A 10144-nucleotide genomic window follows, 5' to 3' on the forward strand; every position below is an offset into this window, starting at 1 on the left:
TTATGGCCTATACAGCTATTTGCCAATATATACCTTCAATAAAATAATAACAAATAATAATCAGTTCAAAAACAGATATTCCAACTGATCATAACTTTCATCATAACTTCGTGAAATATTGTGATATAGCTAAGGAAATTATTGCTTATACAGCTGTTTGCCAACGATAACTATAATAAAATAATAACAAATAATAATCCCAATAAAGAGTACATAGGTATATCTTAAGTACATATGTACATACAAGATAAGCTATAATAGTTTTGTCCGAATTATTTTTCCCTATCAACAAGACTTTCCCCCAGAAATCTTTCTATGGCAATCTGCTGAATAAGAAGGGAAGAATTCAATTTACAATTTAATTCAATGAATACAAGAGACGGGATCCGAAGGGCAACTGGAATCACTATGGTTGCAACAATGGTAATCAAGTTGCGGCAGGTCGTCACATGGTGAGAAGCGCCCACTTGCGACACTTGAGGTAATCTAGACTATAGAATCTAGAATGTCGCGACGAGAGTACATCCCATATAAGTAAGTAGTTGGAAATGAACGTGGAACACCCACCCACTTAAGTCATTAAACGACTATGCTCTATTTGGTTAGTCTATTTTCTTATTCGCGAGTGTTGAAATAATGAACATTTTTAAGACCGAAGGTTATTATGCTTAAGCCCTAAATAAATGCGATTAAATGGGATTTTAATGTGAATTTAATTGTTTTCTTCCAAATTTAGCAAGATCTCAAAACTCGAAATACTCAGCTTAAAATCAGCTTAAATCAAATTGAAAAATAAAAAACTATAAACTATACATAAGTTAATACTAATGATAAATCATTGAACTTCAGCTTTTTGTTTATATATATTCAATGTTTTTTTATTTATTACATATTTTTTTTTATATATTTCATACTATTTTCTTTATTAAATATTTAGTTACATTTACCAGCTGAATACCCTAACTATAGTATCATATCATATGTTACATATTGTAAACCTGCTGGTTACAGCTGTTTATTTTACGTTATTGCAGATGATTAGTTTCATTGAAATTTTAGCAAGTAAAACTTATTTAGTTGAAATGAAAATGTTACTAAATAATAATAATATTTGCTGCAATATATATATATTTCCATATATTCAGTCAGTAATAATCACGAGCAAAACGAAATGGAAAGCCCCCTGCTTTGCGAGCCTAAAAAAAAACCATCCGAATTTAGTTAAATATAGTATTTTCATTCATGGGGCCCACCATTGGGCGCGATAGTTCGTTCCGTAATCGATAGAAGCGGCAGCAAACCAGTTTGGAATAGCATTCGACATGGACAAGAAGCATCGCCTCGTGGTCTACGACTGCGACATTGGGACCGATGATGCCTGGGGATTGGCCATGTTGCTGCGCGCGGAGGAGCTAACTCTGCGCGAAGGAAGGACCTGCAAAGTGTTGGCCATAACAACGGTGCATGGCAACACGGATGCGGACAATGGAACACTGAATGCCCTGCGGGTGCTGCACACGTTGAACAGGCGCGATGTGAAATGCTTTGTGCAATCGGATTTCCAAAACGTGCTAACAATCTGATCTACACAGGTTCCGGTCTTTAGGGGCTGTTACGAATCCATAGTGCCACGCACTTGGGAGTATACCAACTGTTTCCATGGCCAGGATGGCCTAAACGATGTGGGCAACTATCCTGTGGTCGATGTGGAGCAGGAACTGCAACCGGAGCACGCTGTCAATGCCATGTACCGCCTGGCCAGAGCTAATCCCGGCCAAGTGGACTTTCTGCTGTGCGGACCACTTACCAACTTTGCCAACTGCATCAATTTGTATGGAAACTCATTTCTGACGAACATTGGTCGAGTCTATATAATGGGTGGCAACATATTCGGCAAGGGTAATGTCACGAAAAGTGCCGAATTCAATTTCATGATGGATCCCGAGGCGGCGCACATTACCCTGGAGCGTCTGCTGGAACCGGCGATCATCCTGCCCTGGGAGCCCTGCATCGATGGAGAGTTCGACACCACCCTCGACTGGCGACTGAATGTCCTCGGAGCGGTTGATCATCCCTTTATAGAGCTACTCACACGCGTGGAACGCTCCATGCTGGAGCCGCGAGGATTCGTGAAGTGGATCAGTTGTGATTCCCTACTCACCGCCGCCTATCTCTTCCCGGATGCGATGATCGCCGAACAGCGGCAGTACTACGCCACCGTGGAGCTGAGTGGCATCCACACCCGTGGCCAGATGGTGCTGGATCACCTGCGCGGCCGGAAAGTGGACGACATTCATGGCAAGAAGATAAATGTGCACATCATTAGGCGCCTCACTAGTGGAGCGACCTTCCGCACGATCATCGCCTGGACGGGATTCCTTCCCAATGCCGATATCGCACAACTATGCGCTTAGCATCTTAAATATACATATCACGTTTACCGCAATTTCCAAAACCCTTTCATACGATTTATGGCCTGATAAGGCATCAGGTGATCTATGACTTGGCCACAGATTATATTAAATGGACTGCGAAAGAATATGGTTGTAGATAGGGGGGTTAGTAGAGAGTCGAGCATGATGATAGCCCAATTACCGAGATATGTAAGTTAATAGCAATCACCTGTCATACGAGTGATTGGCCAAATGATCTCTTGCATCACTATAGATTCTAGATGGAACCATCGTGTGTCCCGCCCACGTCCATTTGAAACTACAAAAATGTCTGGTGTATATATATTTCCTTCTACAGAAGTGTATAATCAGTGTTCCATTAAATCGATCTGATGCGAGTGTTCAAATTCACAATGTGCTATAAATCTACATGCTTGACTACCAACAAAAAAGAACAAAAAAAAAAAGTAATGCCCATTTCCCAAGGAAGTGTTTTCAAAGATTGGGAATTAGCATTAGCTACATTGGTCTTACGTTCATACATAAAATATAATTTACAATTCAGAAAGGAAATACAATTTGAATTGCTCTTATGGGTGCAATATGTTAAATCAACAAAAGTTTAGCTATAGTAAGTTTTTGCTAGAATTTTTTTTCAAATGGTTTAGATGCTTATAGGAAATTTTAAGCGAATAGTTGTAATGTTTTTCTCGGGCTTAAATTGCCCACAACATATGTGTATAATTGACCTTCCTAATTGGTTTTGTATAATATGGTTTGCATTAGGATTGAGAAATTGTCTTATGATCAACAAATTCATCTTATTAATAAACATACAGTGCGTTTTTAAAAGTGCAACTTTTGGAACATTAAAACATTAAAGTATTTTTTCCCCCAATTGGGTTACATATAATTGATAATTTTTAAATACGGTGTGTATATATTTGATCATTATAAATAATTTGATGTCTTAAAAAATCAGGTAAAACAATCAGTTTATTAATGTCAGTTTAAGCCGCACCGTACACAACCAATAACACAACAAGTAATATCTTTAATATGTAAATTCAGATGATTTATACGATTATATGTGTGGATGAAGGATCGCCTAATTGATACTTTAATAAGATTGTTGTACAAATTGTTTGGACAGGCGGACGAACTGTTTGTCCAGTTAGTTTAGCTTGAGCATTAGACAAGATTAATCACTTTTAGATAAGGCAAACTGCAAAGGACTCTACAAAGGCTGACTACCTAGAAAAGGATCTGAACAAAATATGAATCTCTACGCCTAGGCCTACGCATATGTATTCATTCCAATTCTGTATACGTACAGGATAATGCCTTTTGCTGCCGCATAGTAAAGCTACTATTCATACTCCCAATTGCTAGATATGACAAATTTGTAATAGTAGTCTTAATAGCAGTTATAGATTGCATTTTAAACAGATTAAACAGAAATATCATGTAAATTACAAAGGTTTGTATAAAACTATCAACAATTAAACGGATAAGCACATACTAATTAAGTTTAGGATTTTCTTTGTAGGTAAATTTATTTAATGACCATATATGTAACTAGAACAGGACTGATATTTTTAAGGAAACACTTTTACGAGCAATAGAAGGCACATAGTTGCAAAAGATAGCCGATACCTAATTGCAACAAATTTCAAGTGGCAGCAAAAGGTCATTAAGCTGTGCTAAAAAAAAATGCTGTATATAATATATATAAATCCAGTGCGTTGCGAGTATCGCGTTCCTAGACGGGAATACCGGTGCGATCCTTGATCTTGCCAAGCACATTGACGTGCACCTTTGAGTAACCACTGGGCTTCTTGGAGAGACCGCCTGGGGCAGCTGCACCGGGCAACGGAACCGCTGCCGTTGAAATGCCCACGTCAATCGATGCGGACGCCGAGGCCGAGGACAACGGAGACGAATGCTTGGAGTCGTCCAGGTGGGAGGATCTCTGTGTGGAGATCAACAGGTCCTCGCTGCTGGGGCGCAATTGAGCCGAAGATGGTGTGTAGATCGGTTGCAGTTTCTCCGCCTCGTCGTCAATGGCCTTGAACTGCCAGCTCCAGTTGGGTCGATACAAGAAGGGGCGATGATCGAACCGATTATCATCGGGACTGTAGCTCTCCGCGTGCACTGACGGCGTCAGTACGGTCATCTTGTGCCGATTAATGGCGTAGCAAAGGAAGAAGTGCTTCACCTTTTCGGCCACCTCCTTGGGACTAAGGTCGCTCTTCCAGGTGGCAACAAGGTGGCAAAACATGCTGTAGGGTCCGCAAAATGACTGTTTGCGCAGGCGACCGAACTGGGAGAGCTCCGCATAGGTCATTCCCATGTCCGCCTCGTCCGTCTGCTGCAGCTCCCCGTTCTCCTGCAGCGGTTCCAGCTCGGCGGTGGGCGGGGCATCGATAATGGACTCCAACACGGGCAGGTTGAATCTGGCAAATGCAAATGTGTGAATTCTTTATATATTCCCCCTTCATATAAAACAAATATTAGCTTACTTATCCTTGGCATAGGTCAGAAACCTGCGTAGATCCATTTTGGAGATCCCACCAATAGGATTAATGTCCGCCGAGGAGCAGTCATATTTGGTGAGATAACCGCGCAGCGATTCATCCACATTGGCCGAGCCCAGGACGAGCAAGCCACCGGGCCTGTTTCTTACCCACAACGTCAACTGGGCAAAGATGTAGGCCAGGACCATGCGTATCCTCGATTGCATATTCTGCAATGCCAGATTCTGTCGAGCACATCCACCCTGGGTACGGAAACGTGGCGTTAAACCAGTGACGGCATTGAATATGCTCAATAGTGCATTCACCGCCGAATCAATGCTAATCTCGATGTGGTAACTGCCCAGTTGATTGGCCAATTGGGCTGCCCGTCGACGGGTTTCCTTGCTGCTATTAACACTGCCCATATAGCAGGTGACCAGCAATCGATTGCACAATCCGGCGGCATTATCCGGTGTATAGTCCGAGTCGGCCAGAAGCTGTCGGATATCGTGAAGCACCTGGGCGTCGCCTTGCTGGACAGCCTGCACGATTTGCCGGCACATGGAGTGCACTATTGTGGCCGAGCTACTCGAATCGACACCACCGCTTAGGGGCAGGAAAAATCCCCCTTGACCGGATCTCCTCAGATAATCCCATAGCCAACAGGCCGGTCCCAGGGCAATCTCCTCCTCAGGCGTGTGCATTGGCCAATTCAGAGGAGGCGTCGACGTCTTGAATATGTCACTGTGCGTGGACATCTCAAAGTCACAATGGATCCTTGGATACTCCGCTGCCGATGCAGCAGCCGTGCAGCGTGATCTCAGGCTAACACGATAGGCACGTATCTCCTCCAGATCGATGGTGGCCAGCGTGACCTCCACATCCTGCAGTGCGAACTGCTGACTGCGCGCCAGGATCTCACCATTCAAGGCTATGGCCGAGCAACCATTGAAGTACACTCGCTGACCATCGCAACCTCGAAGATTGCTAAAGAGATAGGCTCCGCCGGCCTTGAAGCTGGCATTCCGAATGAGATCGCTGGTGATATGCGCCTTTCGCAATTCCATATAGCTGCCGGAGCTGTTCACTATCAGCTCCACACCGGCCAACGACATCTCGATGTGCTTGCTGCGCACATTCCACAGCTCTTCGCAGATCTCGTAGCCCAAACAGGTATCCCTCGTGGCTATCACTGCATCGCCAAAGGGAACCGTCTGCTGACCCGTATGCTGGGCAATCATTCGCGGCAGCACATACTCCTCCGTTTGTAGGGCTTTCGTCCAGGCGGTAAACCATCGCGACTCCCTATAATTGCCATCGTCGCACATGGCCATCTTGGGCCGGATGAGCAGAATCTGGCGATTAAAGAACGCCACCCGACAATTGTAGGCCACATTGCGATGCATCACCGGCATGCCCACGTCCACCAGCATATTTTCACTACGATTCGTTCAGTGGGTTAGGTTGGTTAATCCATGAGATAAAATACTAGCACTTGATGGGTCTTACCACATGGGCGACATCATCACCTCCAGCAGCACTTCCCACGAGTGCAGGAATGTGTCCGGCTCACGAAAGTGGTCCTCGCAGCTGTAGCCACTGTGTTCAAAAACAAATGGATTGAAATTTTATTGGTTTTAGTTTGCTACAGGATTAGATTAGGATTAGGATTAGAGCTGAGATTCTGCGACTTACCAAACTTCCAGCTCCGGTCCCGTGCGATAGCTGGCGCCCATGTCCTTGGCCTCCAGAATGGACTGCAGTATCCTCACCATGTTACCCTCAAAGTCCAATGCCCATTGATTCAATGTGGACACCGCTACGGTCACCTTGCGTCCCATTTTTTCTTTGTTTTTCTGTGTTTCCTGTGTTGATGTATCTTTCACTACGTTCAAATCCCGTGATTGGTTGGTTGTTATCTTTGTTTTTTTTTTGGTATGTGGTTTTGGTTCCTTGTTGTTGCTGTTTCGCTTAGTTTTATTGTCAGTTCAAAAATCGGCAGTTATCAACTGAAAATGAAGAATCGAAAACGTATGGAGAGGTGTCTTAATAAGGCCTGTTGGTGATTCACAATGCAGCTGCAATTAATTTGATGGCAGCGATTCAATTCGATGGACTTGGTCGACTCTAAAGGCTTTTGGCTCTGTCTGTGTGGCATTGTTGATTTCGCTGTTGTTGTTTGTTGTTATGGGCCATATATCTGGGTTATTGATCAAACAGCCGCAGGAGTCGCCGGTGGCAGCGTTAAAATCGCAAATTGGCCCGCTGACGTAGCCGGCATCTAAAATTAGAGCTAAGGACCAAGCCAATGGCAGTGGCAGGATAATGGATAATGCGACACAGAGCCCAAATCGCAAATCGCTCGATTAACCCTCGAACTTTTCGTATTGCACCAAAAGTGGCTATAAACCCAAGCGATTTGGCAGCAATAAAACTCAAATGGAAAAACATATGCTAGATTTCATTGGAAAATTCTAAATGGATGGGAATATTTTAAATTGATGGTACATATAGCAAAATAGCATTTCCATATATATTTAAATCATTTTAGGTTAAGATCAATCTTCGCTTGAATTTGAATTGAAAATAATGCTGAGACAATATGTATATTTTGCATCGTATTTGTGTAATATTTTACTCAAGAATTTATGAAGTGCTTTCGGGTTAAATTTAACCCTTGCTAGTGTGTTGCACATTGAAAATTCCGCATGAAGTTAAGGAATTTCCGCTGCTTTGGCCACTTCCTTTCACACCCATGGCCCACTTTTCCACGTAAAAAAAACTAGCAAAACCTACCTAAAACATCCACCATTAGCTCCACTTTTTCCCTCCGCTTACCACACCACCCCATATATCATCATTCATGACGCACTTTTGGCATTTCAAGCTGAAAAATTGAAAGCCAGACGAATAATGTTTGCACAGTAAGAATCTGCAAGGTCGATTTAAATATTATTAAAATAAACTACTATTTACTATTCGATGTAAGTAGTTTTGTTTTAGCAGAAGCCAAGCTTCAGTGCAAAGATAAAAATTTGAAAAATTAAAAATAAGCATTAAATACAGTGACTATGTTTTCAATTGGGCGGTGATCATTTTTTTAGAAACAAATGCAACTTAAATTGTTCACTTGAAATCATTTCAATTTTCATACATAATTTTGTGCAGTGCTTTTCCGCAGCACCATCCTTGTACCTCACTTAACCGAAAAAAACCTTATCCAAATTTACTTTGCCAGGCAACAAAAGTTTAAAGCACGCATACACACACACACACACACATGCACTCATACACACACACACATGCATGCATGCATGAGGTGAAATTTCGCATAAAGTTCAGAGTTCATTTAGTTTTGCCCGTAGAAGTCGCGCATATTTCATTTCTCCCGCTTGATGGCTGACAGGAACATTCTCCCCTAAACCGAAGCCCGAAGTCGAGCTAAAACTCAAATTCAAATTCAAATCCAAACTGGAGAACCAGAAGAGTCCAATGCCCCAACCCCAGCAGCACCACCAAGTTGCCCAAGTTGCCCAAGTTGCCCATAAAAGTCTGACAAAGTTGCGTTTAGGATTTTTCGACGCCTCGGCGTTTTCTGTGGATATGTGTAAAGATGGACTGTCAGGTGCAGCAGAGCTGTCAATTTTGGTGAAATAAAACGAAAATCGGGATGGAAGAGAAAGTTGGGAAATAGTTATTTGAAATAGCTATTCAATACAATATTGGGGAGTCATTTGTTGGGTTGGTTTATATTAAGTTTAATGTGTAAGCAATAAATTGATTGTGTTAATGATTAAATGCTAAAGATATCTATGCAAAAAAGTATGCAGCAAATCTTTTAAATATATCAAAGCACTCTTTTGAAAAACTTTTTTGAGTCTCTGAAGATTTTGGGCTAGAGCATTATTTAATTATTAACTATTAACTATTAATTTTGAAATGAAATAGCTGGCATTTGATTTCGGAGTTTGTAAAATGAACTACACATTGTGTTTTTAAATTGGCTTGAAACCAGTTATAAAACTCAAGGTTCAGCTTTAAAATGGCCACAATAGCAACACTGGTCAGGTGCTCACTGGTAAAGTGGGCGTGGCACATTGACATGCGAGTGTATTTGTGTGCGAGTATGCGTGCCGCAAGCGAAATGCATTGAACTTTGAACCGCAGGCAAAGGGCAAAGCCTCAGGACTACTAAGAACAAAAGGCCGCCATGCCCATGCAGTGAATGAAAACTAGTGTGGAGAGAAAGCGGATGGAGAATGCAGAATGGAGAACGGAGAATGGGGAATGGAGAATGGAGAATGCAGAATGCGGAGCGCAAACAAAAAAACTTTTGCCAATTGGCAGCCAATTTTAATGGCACATAATCAGCAGTGGCAGCGAAATGGATGGTTTGAATGTGGGAATTTGGGGGGAGGGGGGTGGCAAATCCGATAAATATGCCAGTACATACAATTATCTGCGATAAGGGGTGTCATCGGTGCGGATTAATTGTAACTTTTAAATATATATATGCATATAACCATTTCAAACTGACATGTATTAACTAAAAGACTTACTGATTTTGCAAACTCAGTTTCTCGAACAAATTCCTGCTGATTTCAAAGCTACAAAATCCATATTTAATTTATTATTTAATTAATTATACATGCTGGAATTTGTGTTGTATTTTTTAAATATTAATTGTTCGTGTAAATCTTACGTTATTTGATTAGCTCTAAATCAATAATCATGATAATATATGCAACTAGTTATTAGGACTCACAACATACACCGTTAAGCATTGTTAACTTCAATGCATCCTGGTTATGAACGACGAACACCCTGTTTCCCGATGGACTCGCATGTGCATTATGGGCGCCAGGTGCTGGCACGCCATGCGACCAGCTCTCTCGACTTGGCAGAGGAGGAACTGCAGCTGGAGTTGCAGCTGGAAACGGAAACGAATATGGGAGACGGAAGTGGATGTGGAACAGGGACGGAGATAGGAACAGAGCCCAGAGACAGAGACAGGGAGTGTGGCAGGAGAGTCATTGGCAGCGGCGCCGCATCCTGGAGCCGTGTTGCTACCATTGCCGCTGATAGCTGCCACTAATGCAACTAATTCGCTTTGATTTGTTTGCCAGCCCGCGTCGCATTGTCACGAAGTGTTTCCCGTTTCCTTTCCGATTTTTCCGACCCTTTCGAATTTTCCGACTTTTCCGGCGGCATCGGAACCCATCCGGTGGCCAGTAG

General features: G+C 42.5%; 2 protein-coding genes across 4 annotated transcripts in view; one reads left to right on the plus strand and one right to left on the minus strand.

Annotated features, from left to right (window-relative positions):
• The first annotated feature begins 1298 nt into the window (after positions 1-1298).
• On the plus strand, positions 1299-2963 carry CG11158 (uncharacterized protein). The gene is made up of 2 exons (NM_132684.3): positions 1299-1535; positions 1593-2963. The coding sequence occupies exons 1-2, from the start codon at positions 1323-1325 to the stop codon at positions 2412-2414; spliced, it is 1035 nt and encodes a 344-aa protein (NP_572912.1). The 5' UTR covers positions 1299-1322; the 3' UTR covers positions 2415-2963.
• The window catches only part of Nadsyn (NAD synthetase), a 33906-nt gene continuing 26488 nt past the window's right edge, over positions 2727-10144 (minus strand). For 2 of the 3 annotated variants that reach the window (NM_132685.2, NM_001298295.1), the window contains 4 exons: positions 6605-6918; positions 6419-6508; positions 4916-6349; positions 2900-4849 (listed from right to left, as the gene is read on the minus strand). In NM_132685.2, coding sequence (NP_572913.1) covers positions 4156-4849; positions 4916-6349; positions 6419-6508; positions 6605-6750 — 2364 coding nt within the window. In that variant the 5' untranslated portion in view covers positions 6751-6918 and the 3' untranslated portion in view covers positions 2900-4155. Of the gene's footprint in view, positions 4850-4915; positions 6350-6418; positions 6509-6604; positions 6919-10144 lie in introns of all 3 variants that reach the window. The other variant, NM_167378.2, reaches the window with a different exon arrangement.

The sequence above is a fragment of the Drosophila melanogaster genome, chromosome X (genome assembly GCF_000001215.4).
Source record: "Drosophila melanogaster chromosome X".
In the NCBI taxonomy this organism is placed as follows: domain Eukaryota; kingdom Metazoa; phylum Arthropoda; class Insecta; order Diptera; family Drosophilidae; genus Drosophila; species Drosophila melanogaster.